Source organism: Triturus cristatus, chromosome 6 (genome assembly GCF_964204655.1).
Source record: "Triturus cristatus chromosome 6, aTriCri1.1, whole genome shotgun sequence".
NCBI lineage: Eukaryota > Metazoa > Chordata > Amphibia > Caudata > Salamandridae > Triturus > Triturus cristatus.
Window position 1 is genome coordinate 596,570,826 of NC_140589.1, and position 22,067 is coordinate 596,592,892.

The 22,067-nt window shown below is 48.6% G+C and overlaps 1 protein-coding gene across 4 annotated transcripts in view; it reads right to left on the minus strand.

The window, feature by feature from the left end:
* CEP162 (centrosomal protein 162) overlaps window positions 1-22,067 on the minus strand; it is an 857,607-nt gene that overhangs the window by 564,643 nt on the left and 270,897 nt on the right. For all 4 annotated transcript variants that reach the window (XM_085611039.1, XM_085611040.1, XM_085611038.1 and 1 more), the window contains exon 10: window positions 19,025-19,216. In XM_085611039.1, the coding sequence (XP_085467165.1) occupies window positions 19,025-19,216 (192 nt within the window). The remainder of the gene's footprint in view (window positions 1-19,024; window positions 19,217-22,067) is intronic.

Below are 22,067 nucleotides of genomic sequence, written 5' to 3' on the forward strand. Positions count from 1 at the left end.
ACCAGTCTTAGTCTTTTTTATTCATCGCACTCAGACGTGGAGCACTTCAAACACATTGCAGCTGACTGAATGCTAGCATCTATCTTAGAACCTTAATATAATGCTCAGAAGTAAACTCTATGGAACAGGGAGGAGGCAGGGCAGTAAGAAATCTATGGTGAGATACAATATCCATAAGGAAGAGTATTACCAAAGGTAGGTGACTTGTTCTTCTGATGGACACTTCTACCCACAGATTCTGCTCTTCTAGAACAGATACCGTAGAAGTATCTCCCAAAGGTGGAAGGTCTGAGAAGCAAACTCATTTAGGGAAGTCTTTCTGGACCAAGCAAGCAAAATGGCCCTGTTGCCGGATCAGATTTTAAAAAGCAGTAGTGTGTTGTGAATGTGTGCACCAAACACCATGTCCGAGTGTGGCAAATACCCAGAACCGGCACCTCCCTCGCCAATGCCATTGCAGTATTCTTGACTCTGGTGAAATGAGTCCAGATTTCAAAGCAAAAGACTGTTTACCTGAACAGAGTTCTCTTTTGCATCAGTTTGCATTTCTTGCTCCCAGTAAAGCCCTAAAAGAGTAGATCATACATGTAAAGGTCTCTCGTATGGTCAATGTCGAAACTCAAAGTGCTCTTAGGGTCAAATTGTGAAGCCTCTCCTCCTCTTCTGAGGTGTGTGACAGAGAAAAAAATGTCAGTTGGTGATCCACTGACCGACATGGATGGTGGACACCAGGAAGGTTGTATAGCATGTGACTAGTTAAATAACATGAGAATAGAAGTGATAACTTAAAGAAAGACTGCCTTGATCATCATAAGCCGTAGCGAGCCACTGTGCATTTGCAACTACATTCAGGTCCCACAGATGCATGATGAACAGTTTTGGAAGAAACATACAACAGGCCCTTCAGGTGTCATCACAACTGGTGTTTTAAAGAGAGTTGATCAGGCAAACATATAAAGGGCAAAAGGGCTGACACATAACCCTTAAAGGAACTCACTGCAAGGTCATGCTAGGTCAACAACAAAATGAAGAACAATACATTAGAATGTTGGACATGCAGAGGGTCTAGATGAGGTACCCTATACCAGGCCGCAAACATTCCCAAAACCAGGCATAGATGAAATTTGCAGACAGTCATCTGGCAACAAGAATAAGATCTACCACTTGAAGAGGTAAGTCAAAAGAATTTAGCTGTCACCACTCAGTCTCCAGGCGTGGAGGTGTAGGATGTGAACATTCAGGGGCAGGACCCTTCCCTGTTGCTGAGGTAGGAGACCATCCTGAATGGGTAGCCAGATCAGAGGGTAAATGCTCAGAAGCTCTGAGTATAACACACTCACAGTTCAGTCCAGGGCTATTAAGATGATTTGGATAGAGTCTGCCCTGACGTTTCTCCAAAGTCGAGGTAGGAAAGTCAGACAGAGGAATGCATATGGGAGACTCATGTTCCATCATGGAGGGAAGGCATATCCCAATGACCTTCTGGAGGTAACTCGAGTTCAGAAGCCTTGACACTGCTTTCTTGATAGTGGCAAACAGATTCAGCCAGAGCATGCCCCACTGCGCGAAGATGCCCTGTATCACCTCAGGGTGGAGATGCCACTCGTTCACCAGCTAAGGTCAACTCGGCTTGATCTGTTGTGGAGTTCAGGGACCCCACTAGGTGGCAGCCTGTCAAACAGATCTTCTGCTTGTCCAGCCATCTCCAGAGTTGTACAGGTTACTGGCACATGATCCAGGACTCCACCCTAGCCTAGTAGCACAAGATCTAGGACTCAATGCTGATTATAGTTTGGTGCAGGCACTGTGAACATGACACTGATGGTGTCAGTTTCTTTTCGCGACTTTCCACATCTGGAGCACAAAGTCATAAAGAACACTGACCTATGGGGTGGAAAAATAGGGCCCTGAAAGGGGAAAAACCCTGTCCCTAGAGATCCGTTCACAGATCGAGGAGGACGGGTGGGTCGGTAAGGAATCTGCAGCTAGATAGAGTCTCTAGCAGCTAAGGAGTTACCGAAGGTAAGTTGTTAATTTGATAGTGACTTCTAGCTGCATATTCTTTATCTTAGAACGGATACCCAAGCAATACCACCCCAGAGGTGGGTCTGCACTAGAAAGTCCTGCAGGACTGAACAGGCAAAAAGCCCATCCCGACGGACCTGATTGTCCTGGCAGTAGTGCTTGGTGAATGTGTGCAGAAAAGCCCACGTCGCTGCCTGACAGATGTTCAGGATTGGATCTCCGAGTGCTAATGCACTGGTTCTGGTGCAGAGTGCTAAAGCCTTAGTTCTGGTAAAATGAGGACGCAAACCCTCAGGGGGTTTCTTCTTGGCCAGTGCGTAGCAGATTTTAATGCAGAGCACGATTTATCTGGAGATGGTCCACTTCTGCACAGCCTTCCCATTCTTGGCTCCGACATACCCCACGAAGAGTTGGTCATCTACCCAGAAATATTTAGTGTGGTCGAGGTAGAAAGAAAATGCTCTTTTTGTATCCAGTCGATGGAGCCACTCCTCTTCCCTCGAGGGGTGCGGAGGAGCATAAAAGGTAGGCAAGGTGATGGACTAGCCTACGTGAAAGAAAGTGACAACTTTGGCCAAAAAGGAAGCTTTAGTGCGAAGAACCAGCTTATCTGGAAAAATAGTTAGGTATCTAGGCTTAGATGACAAGGCCTGGAGCTCACTGACCCTTTGGGCAGATGTTATCGCAACTAGGAGGGCCATCTTGATGATAAGGAGCCTGAGATGACAGTTATATAGCAGCTCAAAAGAAGCACACAACAGAAATGTAAGTACGATATTGAGGTCCTACTGGGGCATGATAAAGGGTGAAGGTGGAAACATATGTTGGAGAGATTTAAAACACTATTTATAACAGGGGACTTGAAGAGGGATGACTGATTTTGGCAGCTGCAGGAAGACTCAGGTGGCAGAAAGACAGCCCTTTAAGATGCCCAAAGCAGAGCCCTGCTGAGCAAGTGACAGAATAAACAGAAGGATCTGAAAAAGGGGAGCAGAAAGAGGGCCAACTTGCTTTTCTGCACACCATGACTCAAACTTGCCCCAGTGGCAGGTGTATACCGTCTTGGTGGAGGGATGCATCGCTGCCCAGGTAGCACTGCAGACTTCAGAAGGAGAATCGAAAGCTGTCAACTGTCCCCACTCAATCTTCATGCATGAAGGTGGAGCATTGATAGTTTAGGGTGGAGAACCCTTCCATGCTACTGTGAAGATCCTCCCAAAGGGGCAGCTAGATGGGAGGACAGATGTTCATGCTCAACAGCGCGAGATACCAAACTCTCCAATCCCAGTCCAGAGGCACAAGGATGACTTAGGCACGGTCGTGCCTGATCTTCTTGAGGACTCCAGGAAGGAGTGGTATTGCCAGAAAGGTGTACAGGAGGTCTGAGCTCCACTCGAGATGAAAAGTATCTCCGAGCGAGAACTGCCTTGAAAACTCTAGCTTTCGGAACTGCTGACATTGTGCATTCTCGGCGATGTTGAACAGATCTAACTAAGGCTCTACCCACTGCTGAACGAGACCTTGCACCACCTCCAGATGGAGACACAATTCCTGATCCACTAGGCATCTTCAGCTGAGTTTATCCGCCCTGGCGTTGAGAGAGCCCGCCAGGGGTTGAACCACCAGACGTGTGCCCTGGCGTTCCAGCCAGGTCCAGAGTCACATGGCCACTTGATAAAGGGTGCATGACACCACCCCACCCTGCTAGCTGCAGTGCCACATGGCGGCGGTGTTGTCCGTGAACACCTGCACTAGCCTTGATTGAAAGTAGAATGCTGTCAATGCCAGCTGGATCGCTCAGAGCTCCAGTAGATTGATGTTAGGTCTGGATTTCGCCAGAGGCTTCCGATCTCCACAATTCCCAGAGTGCCGCAACATCCCAGGAGTGACGTATCTGTCACCACTGTCAGAATTGGTTGGGGAAGGGGGAGGGATGCTGCTGACCCAATCACGCTTTGTTAACTACCACTGTAGATCTTTTGCAGTTCGCTCCGAGGTCTGAACCATGTCGGAGAAAGTCGCCTGATGCTATGCTAACTGGAACTGGAACTTTAGGTCTAACTGCAAAGCCTGCATATGCTAGTGGGCATGTGTTATAAGCAGGATGCAGGAGGCCATAAGGCTCAGCAGCCTCAGAGTTAGTTTCACCAAAACCCGGGATAGTGGCTGAAACACAGTCTGAATATCATGGACTCCCTGTTCGGATGGATAAGCTAAACTGCATCATGTCCAAAACAGCTTTAATGAAAGTGAGCATCTGAGAGGGAGTCAGGTGTGATTTTTGGCACGTTGATAGTGTACCCCAGCAAAGGCAGGAGGTCTGCCATAGTCTGGAGGTGGGAGCCTTGGGACCTCCTTCAACAACCAGTCATCGAGATAGGAAAAAACTAGTACCCCTGATCTCCGCATATGAGCTGCAACCACCACCTTCACCTTGGTGAACACCCGGAGGGTGCTGGTAAGGCCAAAAGGGAGCACTGCGAACTGAAAGTGCTTGTGGCCCACCGTGATCCGCAGGTAATGTCTGGGGGCAGACAGGATGGGAATGTGGAAATAAGCATCCTGCAAGTCCTATACGACCATCTAGTCTCCCGGGACCAAGGCAGATAGGACTAGAGCGACTGTGAGCATTTTGAATTTCTCCTCTTTGAGGAAGAAATTGGGATGGTGCAGGTCTAGGATACGACAAAGGCCTCCATCCATTTTGGGCACCAGAAAGTAGCAGGAATAACAACCACGACCTAGGGCTAGGTGGGGTGTGGGCTCGGCACAACTCTGGATGCTCGACCAACAGGGTCTGCAGGTACCGCGTCCTCTGCTAGGTACAGTCTGGGGAGCCTGCGTGCCATGGTGGGGGGACGGGTAAGGAAGTGGTGGGAAGCCCTTTCCGTGGCCACAAAAGGAGAAAACCGCGGACTAGGTTTGGCGGGGCCCATGCAAAGGTGCAAAGGACCATGGGCAGCACCTGCACAACAGACACCCACAGTGCATGGGAGTAACGGCCTAAAAGGCATGCAGTGTTCACGGACCGCAGTGCCCAGCTGGCGGAAGAAAACATTTTCTTGCCTAAAGTGCCCGGCTTCTTGGATTCTCTATCCAGTGGGTTGGAAGGGAATACACCAGGGTTTGCACGAGAAGTGGAGGCTTGGACCACCAAGTATGGTGTTGCGTGAGGAAATTGGGGTCCCCTGGGGCGGGGCGATCACGGTTGGCAATAGTTCTATTCAGTCCCTGTGCTAGCTTCGAACTAGATCCCAAGCAGAACTCTGCAGGCAAGCCGTCTGGATCTGGGGTTCTACCTCTCGCTAGTGCGCATATCGCTACGCCTATTTCAAAGAGCGTAATGGGTTCGTCTAGCTCCTGCCTCTGGTCCTGTGCAAGTTGGGGCAGAGTCACAGCAGTTAAAAAGGAGGTGATGTCCTCCGGTGCCGTAATTGTAAGTGAGCGATAGAGGGAGGTGTAGTAATGGATACATTCTTTGTGAATGTCTTTCTGTGGGTAGAGAAGAGAGCCGGCAGAGGAGCGCAGTCCTCTGACGGGTCCGCTGGGACGATCCTGACAATTCAGCCAGGCTAGGAAAGAGCCCACTCTGTCCACTAAAGAATGAGTTTTGGCTTAGTGGGCTGCGTAATTATGACAAGGCAATCTCTCGAAGAGTGTTGCATGCTCTGCATGTGCTTCTGCCAGGCATGACCTCTCAGTAGGAATATCTGCTGCTGCAGCTTCAAGTTGCAGCAATTTTCGCTCAACATGAGTCAGGTCAGTATCTAGAACCTTGCAGATATTCCAATGCAGGCCCAGGCATACGCAGTTCAGTGTCACTTTAGATGTGTCCCACTCCAGTGAGCATATGCCCGTGGTGGCATCATTAGGGTAAAAATATTCCATAATAGCTGTGCTCACCCATAAACGGAAAGGAGGGTCCTTCAAGGCCGCTGGCTGCAGCTTCCAAGAGGGACTCGGGGGATTGACCGTGGTCCACGCGAATTGTACATATTGCCAGTTACGGTCCGAGTGAGTGTGTGTGACGTATTGCACAAGCTCGGGTGTACCTACCAGCCTTTCTACTCTAACATGATGAGAATGTGGTGCAGAGTAGAAAGAATATACCTTAGTTGTAGCATTGCACATTCACCAAATATCCATGAGACCCCAATTGCTTAGCCAGGTTGTATGTGTTTTAGCATTTGACGAAGCAGTGGTTCGAGGCAACGGGGGAAACTATTCTTCTAAATTGACATCAAGTATGCTGTTAAAATCACCACCCAACAACCATGGTATTCCATTCCATTTTGAGAGAACCGCAGAGAGAGATTTGAGGTATGTTTGATCTGTGTTAGGGGCATAGAGGCTACCAATTAATATTCGCCTACCATCCAGTCTACCCAAGACAAGGGCATATCTGACCTCAGGTTCTACTTCCACCTCCTCTGTAGCAAACGTGACCCCTGGCCTGATCCACACCAATGCCCCATGAGCATAGAAGGCAAAATCAGTGGTGAAAATCTGCCCACGCCACCGACGTTTCAGTTTAGTCGCCTCTGAGCGTATCAAATGGGACTCTTGCAATAGCGCAATGTGTACATGGTGGCGCTTCAGATAAGAGTAGATAGCGTAGAGGCGTGCAGGAGTGTGGCATTCCATGTCAGTACTTTAAAGTTTGCTATTTAGTTGTATATAAGGGAAAGATCTGTTGAGGCAGCACCAGGAAACTACATTTGTGTGTTCATGAGAGAATCTGACAGTGACTGCAACAATGTGAGATCGAGGTAGAGCCATATTTGGTGTGTAACCTAAAACTACAGAACAGGTCAATAGAATGCAAAACCTTGACTAAAAGTAGAGCAGAACATCAACCGAGTGTCTGCCCAAACCATGACTTAAAAGACATTTGTCCACTAACTAGTGTAATTATACAAGGGGGGGAAGCAGAGATGAGCATCATGTGTATAAACCTCTCAGATATACAATCACCATCTGTTGTCAGCATATCAGTTTAAACTCAGGTTAACATGGTGTGCCAGAGGCGGGCGCAGGCCCACATGCCTGCTATTGGAAAAACATATCAATAATTAATATAACTATCCTTCCAGCATCTACAGGGTTTGGAATACATCATTCACTGCAAGTGTATCTGTATACAGCAAGGGTGAGTAGAGACTAAGTATGCTGGTAGTAGCTTCAAATGATGTTGTTGGATGCTTGTGGAGTCACATCTGGGGGAGGCACAGAGTCCAGTTTGGAAGACCCGGTGGTGGTAGAGGTATTGTCACTGAATGAGTGGAGCGATTCCGTGCCGGTGCTTGAGTGCTGAGACATCGCCGCACGTGCAGCCATGTGTTCTAATGCTTGGTGGAGCTCAGCATTATCTGTTTGAGTCTGGCGCAGTCTTAGGGGCCGAGGCCCATCTTGCTTTCGGCCCATGTTTATGGCAGCGGATCCGCTAAGCTGCCTTGCTTGTGTTAGTGCTGGGCCGTGATGGGTGAGCAGTATGGGGGGGCCATAGGACTCTAACCAGCGCCATGCCTCCCCCGGAGAGTCAAAGAAGTGCGTGCACCCATCAGCGACCATGCAAAATCTTGCCAGGTAGAGAAGCGTATATTTCAGGGTTAATTCTCAGGGTCTGAATTTTAAATCGATGAGTGTGTTGCGCTGATGCTGGACTGCAACTATATAATCTGGAAAAAACATTACATTCACTTCAGAGAGCTTCCTGGTTTCTATGGTGCAAATTCAGCACCCTAAATACCATAGGTCTGGGATAAGAACGAGGTGGGGGTTTGCGTGTTGGAACCCCGTGAGTGCGTTCAATGGTGAAATATTGATATAGAGCATGTGGAAGCAATTGGTCTTGCAACCAGCCCTCTATATATGCAGTAGCATCTCGGCCCTCGTTTTCCTCCGGTAAACCTACTATGCAGATATTGTTCCTCCTGGATCTTCCCTCCGCTTCAATGTGGGCACTTGGTCGGTCAGCAACATCAATGAAGATTCCATGCTTCAGGTTGTGGGTTGTAGACCCTCTACGATCCACTCTGTCGAGTCAACCTTGTCCACAGGCTTGCAATGATCTGCACGTAGCAGTGCCAGGTCTGTGACAACACTATCAATCCTGGATTCTAGGGAGGTCCTGGAATGTTCTATGACAGCCAGAAGAGTGTCAACCTTGCTTTCCATTGCCGCAGAAAGGCCCGGGTCCCAGGTTTCGAGGCATCTCCATCTGATGCCCTAGAAGCCATAGTGCAGCCTGCAGATGTGTGCTCTGATTTGCAGAGCGTAGTCGTCCCATGACAAGTCGATGTGAGGCCTGGTGGATCAGCCAATCTATGTAGTGTAGCTCCCGTGTGGTATTGTGGGACCCAGCACCACACCCCACTGCCTGCTCCATATCAGTAGCACGTTTTCACTTCCCCCCCCTTCCCTCCAGATGCAATGTACAGCGCGCAACACTTTAAGAAGACTGCCACCAGGAAGGGATCACGTGTAATATAATCCAGCTAAGTAGGTCACCGCTGCTGTCACACATCTATTATGGAGTGGTTTCCGACCAAGAAAGCACCGCATGTGCAAGACAGCTCAACAGCAGCGGCGGGAGTCTAAAGACTAAAGTCACACATTTTCCTTGCATTACTATGCCATATTCATCCAGAATCAGAAAGCGGCACAAGTTACTTACTTGTGTAACAATATATCTGTAAGAGACATTAGTTAGTGATACATTCCTTACCTTAGAATATCCCCAGGCGTCAGACTGGATCCGGAAAGTTTTCGTCAGCAGTACCCCTGCGCGTCGGCAGGCGTCGTCGTACGTCACCGCGTACGTCTCTGGCGTAGTATCCGCCGAGATGACATCATCGGAGCTACTTAGACGCACCCACGCGCACTGACGTGAGTTCTGTACACAACTTTCCCGCGCCAGGAGCGCAGAGCCATGCCAGAGACCAACTACTGATGCAATAGAACTAGGGCCCTAAAAGGGATGACCTGAACCCTAGAGAACAGTTTGCAGAACGGGGAGGATGGGCGGGCAGTAAGGAATCTATCACTAACTAATGTCGCTTACAGATATATTGTTACACAAGTAACTTGTGCATCTGAAAGAGACACGTTAGTGATAGATTCCTTACCTTAGAATACATACCCAAGCAATACCAACCCCGGTGGTGGGTCTGCAAAGTGAGATTACACCAGAAAGTCACGGAGGACTGAACGACCAAAGAAACCGTCTCTCCGACCTGCTTGTCAAGGCAATAGTGCTTAGTGAAAGTATGCAACGAGGCCCAAGTGGCCGCCTGACAGATGTCTTGCAGGGGGACACCGCGTCGTATAGTAGTCGCGTAGTAGCTGCTGTCGCCCTGGTAGAATGGGCGCACAGCCCAACCGGAGGTTCCTTTTTTAGCCAGAGAGTAACAGGCTTTAATGCACAAGACAAACCATCGGGAGATTGTGCGCTTGTGCACAGCCCGGCATTTCTTGGCGCCCACGTAGCCAACAAAGAGCTGGTCATCCAACCGGAACTCTTGTGTGTGGCTGAGATAGAACGAAAACACACATTTTGGGTTCAGACGGTGGAACCTCTCCTCTTCTCTTGAAGGGTGCAGAGGCGGAAAGAAAGTGGGCAGTGTGACAGTTTGCCCTAGATGAAAGGCAGAGACTACTTTTGGTAGAAAGGAGGGACGCGGTCGAAGCACAACCTTGTGCGGAAAAATCGCCAGGAAAGGAGGTTTGTAGGAAAGAGCCTGGAGCTCACTCACCCACAGAGCGGAGGTGATGGTCGCCAGGAAGACAGTTTTCAAAGTTAATAACTGCAAAGGACAGTTATGAAGAGGCTCAAAGGGAGCGCACATCAAGTATGTGAGAACCAGGTTCCAGTCCCATTGAGGCATCACAAAAGGAATAGGAGGGAAAAGGTGAGTAATGCCTTTAAGAAATCTATTGACAACTAGGGACTTGAAAAGAGAGGGCTGATCAGGCAGCCTAAGAAAGGCTGAAAGAGCAGAAAGATAGCCCTTGATAGTGCCCAGAGCAGAGCCCTGCTGGGCCAAAGAAAGAAGGAACAATAGGACCTCAAAAAGAGGGGCAGCTAGAGGATCAACAGATTTCGCTGTGCACCATGCCAGAAATTATTTCCACCGACAGGCGTATAATGTTTTAGTGGAGGGACGCCTGGCTGCCAGAATCACATTACAGACTTCGTGAGGCAAGTCAAATGGAATCCGCTGTCGCCGCTTAATCTCCACTCAAGGAGGTGGAGGCTGGACAGGTTTGGGTGTAGGACCGTCCCCTGTTGGTGCGACAGGAGATCCTCCTGAAGAGGCAGACGGATCGGGGGATCCACGCTCATACTGAGTAGCTCGGGATACCAAACTCTTCAAGCCCAGTCCGGTGCCACAAGAATGACTTGGGCCCGGTCGCGCCTGATCTTCTTAAGCACTCTGGGCAGAAGTGATATAGGTGGAAAGGCGTACAACAGACCGCAACTCCACTGGTGACGAAAAGCGTCGCCTAGCGAGGGCCGCCTTGGAAACTCCAACGGGCAGAACTGCTGACATTGCGCGTTCTCTTCGGTGGCGAATAGATCTAACCAAGGTTCTCCCCACTGCTGAAAGAGACCTTGCACCACCTCCGAGTGAAGACGCCATTAGTGATCCAATATGCACCTGCGGCTGAGTTTGTCCACCCTGGCGTTCAGGGTACCTGCCGGGTATTGAACCACCAAGGAAATGCCTTGACATTCCAGCCACGTCCAGAGACATAGAGCCTCTTGAAATTGGGTCCACGACCCCACCCCGCCTTGTTTGTTGCCATACCACATGGCGGTTGTGTTGTCTGTGAGCACCTGCACTACTCTCCCCTTGACAGAGAGAAGGAATGCTTTGAGTGCATCTATGATCGCCCTGAGCTCCAAAAGATTGATATGGAGCTTGGACTCAGCCGGAGACCAGAGGCCTCTGATCTCCGCCTCTCCCATGTGGCCGCCCCATCCCAGGAGGGACGCGTCCGTCACAACTGTGTGCTCCGGTTGGGGAAGGGAGAGGGATCTGCCGCTGATCCAACGCTGGTTCGTGAGCCACCACTGCAAGTCCTGTGCAGTGCCCTCTGAGATCTGGACGTAGTCGGACAGGTTCCCCCGATGCTGCGTCCACTAGAACTTCAGGTCCCACTGCAGAGCCCGCTTATGCCATCTGGCATGATCGATCAGCAGGATGCAGGAGGCCATGAGGCCCAGCAGCCTCAGTGTCTTCCTGACCAAAACCCAGGATCAGGGCCAAAAGATCAGAATCATAGCCTGAATGTCCCAGACTTGCTGTTCGGGAGGATAAACCCGAAACTGCGCCGTATCCAGAACTGCTCCGATGAAGAAGAGCTTCTGAGAGGGAATCAGGTGCGACTTCGGCACGCTGATGGAAAACCCCAGCAAATGCAGGAGGTCGGCCGTAGTCTGTAGGTGGGAGACCACTGCCTGGGGCGAGCCCGCCTTCAACAGCCAGCCGTCGAGATAGGGGAAGACTGAAACCCCTGTTCTGCGTAGATGAGCTGCGAGCACCGCCATCACTTTAATGAACACCCGAGGGGCACTGGTAAGGCCGAAAGGGAGCGCGGTGAACTGAAAGTGCTCATGGCCCACCGTGAACCGTAGGCAACGCCGGTGGGCTGGTAGGATGGGGATATGAAAATAAGCATCCTGCAAGCCCAACGCTACCAGCCAGTCTTGCGGGTCTAGGGCAGACAAGACCTGAGCAAGCGTGAGCATCTTGAACTTCTCCTTCCGGAGGAAGTGATTGACGTTCCAGAGGTCTAAGATAGCGCGCAGACCATTGTCCTTCTTTGGAACCAAGAAGTAGTGGGAGTAACAACCACGACCTACTTCTGGCATCAGAACGCGTCAGAGGGCCTTAACTTCCAGGTGGAGAAGTGCCAAGTGTTCCCCCGACATGCGGTGGGACTGAGGTGACATGGCTGGAGGGGTAGATTCAAAGGGGAGGGAGTAGCCCCTTCGGACTATTTGCAGAACCCACCTGTCCGAGGTTATGGAGCGCCAGTGGGGAAGTTGATGGCGAATCCTGCCACCCACTGGCATCAGGTGAGCCTGAAACACCGGACTAGGAAGGTTTAGAGGCGGTGGCGGCAAGGGAGGTGGTGTACTGACCTGTCCGCTGCCCTCATGACCCACCACGGCGGGTCCCACATCCGGGCTGCGCTGAGACTGTGGCAGCGCAGCATTGTTGGTCTGAAAAGAACGTGCCTGTGCGCCCCGACCTTGACCTCGAAAGGACCGAAAAGCGGACACCGAGGGAGTACGCGCGGTGGCGAGACCCAAGGACTGGGCCGTGGCCCGAGCGTTCCAGGGTGCTATCCGCCTTATCACCAAAGAGGCATGTACCATCAAAGGGCATGTTTAACAGGGTGTTATGGACATCCCCAGAAAAGCCCGTAGTTCGGAGCCAAGCATAACGCCAGAGAGCCACAGTTGTGGAAAGTGCCCTACCGAGAGAATCGACCGTGTCAATCCCACAACGAATAGTAAATTTGGCAGCATCTCTCCCTTCGGTAATGGCTTGGGAGAAAACCGCTCGTGCTTCCACAGGGCACTGAGGTAGCACCTGTGCCACAGTGTCCCACAAAGAATGGGAATAGTGGCCTAGCAGGCACGCAGTATTCACCGCCCGCAACCCAGGGCTGGCAGATGTGAAAATCTTTTTCCCAAATTGCTCCAGTTTCCTAGATTCCTTGTCTGGAGGAGCAGAAGGGAACGCACTGGGCGAGGCAGAAGCCTGGACAACCAGACTCTCAGGCGTTGGGTGTTGTGTGAGAAAGCTGGGATAGCCCGGCGCCGGGCGATGGCAGTGCGCCACACCCTTGTCTACTGGGACTCCCGTGTTAGGTTTAAACCAGGTGCCCAACAGGATATCAGTAAGAGCTTCATTGAAGGGCAGTAACGGCTCCGCAGAGGAAGACTGCGGCTGCAGGACCTCAGTTAGGAGATTGGTCCTGATAGGCACAGCAGGGAGCTTGAGGTTAAGAGCCTCGTTGCTGCCCTACGGAAAACTACCAAAAAAGTCCCAACCTCCTCCATGGCCACGGAAGAAGGGGACAGAGAACCAGGGTGTGGAGAGAAATCCAGGTCCACTAGACCCTCCACATCGCCTTCCCACTCAGGCTCATCCTCGCATTGATCTGCAAGAGGGTCCTCAGACCCCTCCCAGTATTCCCCTTCGACCACCGGTTGCTGAAGAGGCTGGTAAGGACGAGGTGCCGTGGGAAACGGGATAAACTCCCCTCCAAGAAATGGAATGGGAGGGTAAGATACCAGTCCCGGTTTGGCGTCGTCCGGCATCAGCGACGGCGCCGCGCTCGGCGCAGGTGTCGAAGCTGGGTCCAGGGCCGGCACTGAGGCCGGCGCCGAGGCTGGAGCCGCCGGTGCCGCAGGGTATGGTGACGGCGTAGCCAAGGCCAGAGGCGGCGGCACAGGCGCAAACCCTTACGACGGATCCACGGGGCCCGAAGGCACTCCGGAGGGACCCGGCGGGGAAAATAAATGGCGCAAGGCCGACAAAGGCCTGCACCTCGTCTGAAGTCGCGTGCGGGCCCGGAAAGGGTGAGTATGACGCAGGCAACAACGGAGGCTCCAACGGAGCCACGGGGGAGTTACCGCCCGCCCCCTCCACCGCGTCTCGCGACCAGTGAGGGGTAGAGGAAGAGCGACGTCGCTTCTTCGACTTTTTATGGCACCTAGACTTACCTGTCCCAGATTCCGACGAGCAATGCTGATGGCTCCGCGACCGGTCCCTTGACCTCCCACGGGATCGGGACCTCGCTCGGCGTGGAACCGATTGCCGGACCTCCAACAACTTTCGGGAACGCTCCCGCAAAGCTTTCAGCGCCATGGCCCGACAATCGGGGCACGCCTCGGGGTCATGGGTGTTCCCCAAGCAGAAGAGACACACGTCGTGAGGGTCCGATACTGACATGTTTCGACAGCAGGCCCTACAGGACTTAAACCCGGGCAGCTCTATTGCACCAGGAGTCAAGTACACAACAAAAGAAGTTGTCAGAAACCAAGTTAAAACTTTTAACTGGGATACCACTTTCTCTCGGATCTGCGCTGCTGCGGCGGAAAAAGAAAGAACTGACGTCAGTGCACGTGGGTGCGTCTAAGCAGCTCCGATAACGTCATCTCGGCGGATACGACGCCAGCGACGTATGCGGACCTGCATGACGACACCTGCCGACGCGCAGGGGTACAGCTGACGAAAACTTTCCGGACCCAGTCTGACGCCTGGGGATATTCTAAGGTAAGGAATCTATCACTAACGTGTCTCTTTCAGATACCACAAATATTTTACAACTCAGTGTTCCCCCTGGTATCCCGATAAAAATACTACCTCACTTGCGTGAGTGGGCCAAGTGTCCGCAACAGGAAAGGTCCCAAAACATATTGTGTAGACATCAAAATTAGCTATCATAAAACAACCTGGTTTTGCAAGGGTGTCAGCACACACTTGTTCCCAAACAGAGATTAGTTTACTAAAATCATTGTTTTCACATAAAGTCAAAAATTACAAGAAATAACGTTCTAAGACATTTATTAAATTTAAATAATGAATTTAATTAATTTACTAATGCTTTGATATTATTGACAGAGAAGAGTTGGAGGAGGGCGGTTTGTCGCCTTGACTGCGTTGTAACAGATGCGGTGGCCGACATTGGCTTGAAAATTTTGATTAGAAATATAGCTAACCTTGGAATGACTCGACTTTTTAAATCGCTTTACCTTTGATGCAGAACAAGATTGTCTTGCCTCTAAATTTTGGAGCTCAAACACCTGTGTACAAGGATAATACCTGCTTGAACCCTGAAGAAGTCCTCTAAAAGGACAAAACGCGTTGGCTACTTCGTGAAGATTAAAAGAATAAATAATAAAGGATCATTCAAAATTCCACCGCATATGTCTAAGAACATTATTTCTTCTAATATTTGAGTTCATGAAAACAATGATTTTAGTAAACTGATCTATGTTTGGGAACAATTGTTTGCTGATCATCTTTTGGCAATTGTTTATGGGAATTTTTTTCACTAATGAGAAATGAGCTCTTCTTTCTCATGATCCTTGCACCACGCAAAATAGACTCCCACTGATATAACAGGTGTGGTACTGTGTCCAAGACCTCTTTGTAAATTGTTTTTTGCAAGGGGGGTCACCCGCGTTTTTGGTCCCGGTCTCGGTGGCCATCTAGGGAAACCTACCAAACTCCGACAGTACTGAAAACTAGACACCCGGTGGAGTCCAGGATGCGTGGCTTGAGTAGGTCCCCCAAAGTTTTCGTACCTCGAATCCCCTGTATTTTCAAATTTAGCTAACAAAAATCACATTTTCCTCTTATTTCTGTCTGGGATCACTGCGCAGGCACAATTTCCTACCACGTTTGTGTGTCCATATGAAATACCTGATTTTCAACAAATGAGAAGTTAGCTCTGGTCATACATGGTAGATAAACAACATCAGTTTTCAGTGGAAACATTTTTTTGTGTCCACATTGTGTTTTGGGCCTTTTCCTGTCGCAGGCACTAGGCCTACCCACACAAGTGAGGTACCACTTTTATTGGTAGACTTGGGGGAAAACAGAATAGTAGAACAAGTGTTATTAACTATTGTTTTTCTCTGAATGTGTGCCTTCCAAATGTAAGACAGTGTGTAGAAGTAATTTTGAAAAATGCCCTTTAATTCACATACTAGTATGGGTACCCACAAATTCAAAGATGTGGAAATAATCACTGCTTCTAAACTCCATATCTTGTTCCCATTTCGGAAATACCAAGGGTTTCCTCGATACCTTTTTTCACTCTTTATATTTTACCATATGAATTGCTGTATACCCGGTACACAATGAAAAATCTTGGTACGTCCAGCTCAGTTATTGGCTCTATGTACCTCGGATTTCCTGGTAAACCTACGAGCCCTATATATGCCCGCAACCAGAAGGGTCCAGCGGACGTAACAGTGCATTGCTTTTGAAAATCTGCATAGTTAGAAGTTACAGGTAAAATGTAGGCACAAATGTTACAGCCCACCGGCAGGGCATCAAAGAACACTGACTCAGCGCGTTATGTAGAACAACACTTGAGGGAACTACATTTCCCAGGAGCCTCAGCATGATGACGTCGATGGCGTCATGACTCGCGCGAGACATTTTCGTCTTAAACGCATCCAGGGCAGTAGGACGCTGACGCTTACTTTTTCCTGTGGGAGCCGCGCTGAGTTAGGAGGCTGGTAAGGGTGCAAAAGCACCGACCCTTTTGATTCCTTCACTGTGCTCTTATCAGCGCCATGCTCCGATTCGTTTAGTGGCTGTCAAGCTTTAACCTGGTGTTGCTCCATTGGCGGAACCATTTGCCGGTTCCTTGCGGAGCACACATATTCTTTGGAGCCCCACTTCCGTTACTCTCGCAGAGGAGAGAGGTGAACTTTGTTCCAGGACGTCACACATTGGCTTGCCTCTGTAACTCTTGGTGGTTGTGGGGGAGCAAGAATTTAGAACTCGTTTTTTTTCCTGTTGGCGAGTGATCAGTAGCTCTTGCAGTGAAAACGCCTATTGTTTCCTCAAAGGGGCAGGATTGCCCACTCGTTTTCCCTGTTGGAGAGCAATCATTAGCTCTTGCAGGGAAAACGCCTATTGTTTCCTCTAAGGGGCAGGATTGCCCAACTCGTTTTTTCCCTGTTGGCGAGCAACCCGCAGCTCTTGCAGGGAAAAAACATATTGATTCCATTGTATACAAAACTATTATTTTCTACTCACCGCCAAGAACTATTGGTGACATTGCTATATCACGTTGCTTTTGGCATACAATTGAGGTTACCCAGTAAATCAGTCTTATCCAAGACTCATTGGAATTACGGGCTGGATTGGGTTCTTTCTTTGAGATTGTGGAGTGTGTACACGGGTCATGTAATTCATGCTGGTTTCTTTCTATATATATATATATATCCAACAGCAGGGGTATAGAGAGTGAGCAGGAGGACGGCTCTTCCACACCCCTGTCTCAGTCTACAGAAAAGTTGTATAGGTAGGTAGCACTAACCTGTGTTCCAATCTTTATCTGATGTTGCACGTGCCTTGCAAGTACTTACCATGGTATTCTTTTTGCAGAGATAACAGCATGTCTCCATGTGTGTGACAACTCCCAGAATTAGCAGCGAAGATATTTCTTTCTTTACAGGTACTATTCTTTGTTAAGCAGACCCTCCTTAATAAGGGTCAGTAAGGGGAAAGGAAGATCAATGTGTACTACTGCTATTTGCTTATAGTTGTTTTGGTTGTCGTTACAGATCTCCCTCCCTGCTGTCCCCTTCCTACCCTTCCCCCACTTGACCACTCCATTGAGTCTGTGTATACCAATTCAGACCGTGGTGGTGTCGAGAGGTGGACCATTATTTGCAACGTTCGATCCTGAGGATTCCAGGCCACGACACAAATGGCTGTTTGTTTCCAACTCAATGTCAATATTTTTTTATTTCAACTCTTACTTTCTACAAGAAAACCTTGAAGGACCTACACAAATGACCCATTGCTGAATTCAGAATGTTGTCTACTTTTCAGAAATGTATAGCTGTCTGGGATCCACCATTGGTTTCATACCCATTTTTACCACTAACTGGAAGGAGGTTGAAAGCACCCAAAAAATAGGAAAAATGGTTTATATACCAGTAAAATGCCAAAACTCTGTTGAATAATTTGGTACTCTGACATAAGTCTGCTTGTTCATGAAAGCTGGTGATTTTAGCACTGCAAACCTTTAATTAATACCATTTGCAGGGGAAAAATCCAGATGCTTTCTTCTGCAGCCTTTTTTCACCGTTATTTCCCCCCCCCCCCCAAAAAACAAATTTAGCTGTATTTTAGCCGATTTCTCGGTCTCCTCCAGGGGAATCCACAAACCCTGGGTACTTTTAGAATTCCCAGGATGTTGGTAAAAAGGATGCAAATTTGGTGTTAATATTGTTTGTGGACAGAAAGTTGAGGGTGAACTACCCCAAATAGCTAAAAACAAAAAATTAATTTGGCACAGTGAGTGGAAGGAGGAGAGAAGCCCGGGCAGCGTAGGGATTAAAGTACTTAAGAAGATTCTGTCCATGGTCTTTAACTCTGAGTTAACGTCACATCGTCCACAATCTCTTCAGATTTGGAATATTTTAACACGCTCCATCTATGTGCCTTCAGAGGATCCCAATAGACAGAATTCCAGCCACAATTTTATGTGTCAAGAAGGCCTATAAAATGATTGCTTCTCCATAGCTAGACTGGTTGCCCAACGTTTTTAGGTCAGACCATTATGCACTGATAGTGCTAATCACCATACTGCCTCAACTTTTCAGAATAATGATATGAAAAAGATATGTCCTAAATTTTGTTTGAAACATTTCTTAATAGTTACCAAGTTCTTGAATTATTTTATACACTAAGACTTCAAGAAAACATCACCAAATATTCACAAAAGCACTCAGTATGTGACTTTCCTACATAATACCCCTTTCATTCTTCCATCAACAGGTTAGCCCTTTCATGAGCCAGAGAACCGCGAGTAATGTATTTATAATCTCTTAACTGAGAAAACATAACAAAAGATAGTGGTTTGTCAATTTTATTAGCACTGGAGTACATTGATCATTCAAAAAGATGAAGGTTACATCAGCACTTTAACAAAAGTAAAGCTACAAACAAAGATTGTCCAAGATGGATGTCAAGGACAGAGATTCAAGTGATACAAAAAAAGTCCAACTTCTACTGGCTTTATACAGAACAAAAGTTACATTTAAACTCACCAAGCATTAATTGGAAGTGCAAATTCTAACCGTAAATCATAACTTCTTCAAAGCAGAAAATATGGCTGAAAAGTGGTCACCTTTTTCAGCAACAAACTGACAGCTCCAGCTAGTTTTAGTCAAGGAAGGCTAATGAAATGTAATAACCATCAGTTATCATCTCATAAAGGAAATTACCTGATTCAGTATTGGAGGTATTTTTCGCAACCTTTTCTTCAGTATTCAAGGCATCTGGGAAAGTACTGATTGTATTTTCTGCCACATTAAGGAGCGTTTTGGGCTCATTTGTGTCTCCCATTGATTGATCAATGTGATGGTATGCCCGTCTTAGTGCCTCAATATCACTGTTCGTGTGTCCATATGAAATACCTGGATTTCAACAAATGAGAAGTCAGCTCTGGTCACACATGGTAGATAAACAACATCATGCAGGAAATACAGCAACAGTAAAAATACCACAAGGAAATACGTAAAAAGTGCAACTAAAAATATCAAACCTAATGCATGGAGAAGAAGAAGAAGAAAGGGGTGCAGCAACTGTATCCTAGGCAAGACGGTGGTATCATGTATTGACTTGGCCACAGGGCTACCGCTGATCTAACCTATATAGTGTTCAGAACCATTAAACCAAGATCACATTCAGATTCAGGTGACAGGACTATATCGCACCAGACATTAAGATATCCAATTGCTTCTGATCACCAAAAGAAGACAAAAACAAAAGACTATATGCATACTTCAAAGGGCAGTGCATGACCCCACTCCTGAACACCCACCTCAAACTATACCATTGAAGTCGAACGGCAATATTACCTTCTAGGTCTGAGATTGCCTGTCATAAGTAATCTTCACAGATCTTTCTGTCATAGCTGTTTAATATGGAAAATGTCTCTTAAAGACTTCACGTGTCAGAAAGAATGTTACAAATAACATGTCTGCCCTTTGGTCTAGTGTCATTACATGAAGGGGGGTCAGATTAGTGGGTTTGAGTACAAGTGATTCAGAACCACCGCTCGAAGGCTCGGATCTAACTGCGGAACACTTGGGCTTCATCTCGTCATCCCCGTGCATGCTGTGAAGGACGCTACGCTGTGCATACAGGGGACACGCCGCTGCTAACAGTCCAACCACCAAGCACTCGGGACTGCGACGACCAGGGTGCCGTGCGTCTCGCACACCAGCAGCACCTGGCCATCTTCCCGACTCCTCCCCTCTCATAGCCCCCTTCCTGTATTTAACCATAGCCCTGCCTACACGCGCTAGCGGGACGCGTGTGGGGCGAAGTCCGGGGCGAAGACCGGGCAAAGAGCGGGCCATTTGAGGCCGTTCGAGGCAGAAAGAGGCAGGGACAGGGCAGACCCTCCGTCCTCCCTAACAGTCGATAGCGAAGGATCAAGGACCCGAGTACTCATGATGTCTGCCAGAGAAACTCGGAGCAAAACTGTGCAGGCCGCTGCCAAGCCCACAGGTACTTTGGACTTATACTTTGCAAAGGCTGGCTCCTTATTGATCGACGACATAACTACCCTAGAAAAGTGCATTTCCCTAGAAATAGACTGGGTAAGAAGATCATCTTTAGGTCCTCTTAAACATGCTACCTCCCCACTACAACTGCCAGAACTTGTTATTCCTGCTACGGGGGGGTTATCTGGATCCCCGACATCTTCGAACCCAAATAACACGATTTCATCAACTGTAGATTGTGATATTTCCACCCCAGTTGATTTTACTACACTATCCCTTCCGCCCCCAAGGCTTTCTACTGCCCTAATTACACGCAAAATAGATACTGCCTCTGAGGCATCTACTATTAACAGTACCACCCCTATTTTACAGCCGACTCAGGGGAATTGTGAGGGAGCAATACCTAAGCGAAAAGGAAGGGCCCAAATTGCAGGGGGGCGTAGGCCAAAGAATCCAAAGCATGATTTTAGGGGAGAAATAAACTCTCCGGCTGTGGCTCGCAGGGGAGAGGTTATACCTCCAACTCAGGCCAGCAGACCTTCGAGCACAAAAACTGCAATACGGGAGGAGGGTCTTTCACTCGCTGACATAAAATCTCTCATGAGTGAATTGCTCACCCCCTTAACAGATCGTCTTGCAAAACTGGAATCACGCCTAATAAACTTACAAAATGGAATGGTTCAGTTAAGGGACATATTTAAATCAACCAACGTAAATACAAAGCCCATAGAAGTACCATTACCTAGGGATAGTTGCGGTTCACAACAGCTCGCTCACCCACACCCTCTCAGATCAACTTCTCCTCCAACACCCAGGCCCACGATCCCCTCTCCGAAAATTATTCCCAGCCTTTGTGACATCCCACTCCTATCTCCAACACGGTTGCAGGGACATGATAGCAGACACAGACTAGTTAACTTACCGCCTGAGTCAGCCCCATACACAGTTATCCTAACGGGTATTCCGGAATTAAAACCACCCACTAGCGAACCAGTGATGGCCCTGAAAAACAAGGTCATTCACTGGCTCTCTAAAAACAGGCCTCTACCAGAGGGTATTAACAGCGAGGTCCTTATGGTAAGGAGACTCCCGTGGCTTGGAAACACCAAAAAAACTATCAAGGGTGACTGTGTATTGATTAATTTTAGGGACCCCCGCACAGTATCTCACATATGTAGCTGGCCATATTCAACACCGGGATCTCTCATTCAATCTCTCCCTCTTTCATTTTTTTACCCTCCCATAATAACTGCGTAAGTTGAGGAAGGATGGGACTTTGTACCTAGGAGAAATGGGACCAGGGTCCAAATGGCAGATGGGGAACGCCGGATGATAGGTTGCCCCAGACTAGACCAAGTCCCAACCCACAATCGATTTTGTACTTTAGATATGGTGGATTGACCGTCTGTGCCCGTGGATGGTGGCGCTCTGAACAAAACTAAGAATAGACAACTAGCACCTCCCAAGGAGAAGGAGCACCTTCTGCATACTAAAGTTACTGAAGAGGGTGGTTTAGGGGCGGGTCTTTTTCTCCCGCCCATCTCACCTGAGAGGGCTATTTATGGAACTGACTATGGTTCAACCCCCCCTCGGAGGATGGGTTTGGAAGTGACCTTATCCCCAAGTCCACCCCATGTGGCATTAAGTTCCTCCCCCCATAAAATTCTATCTTGGAATATTGCGGGCCTTCCCAATAAACTGAACAACCCGTGTTGGTGCTCTTTTATTGAGCAGAAAGATATTTGTCTCCTACAAG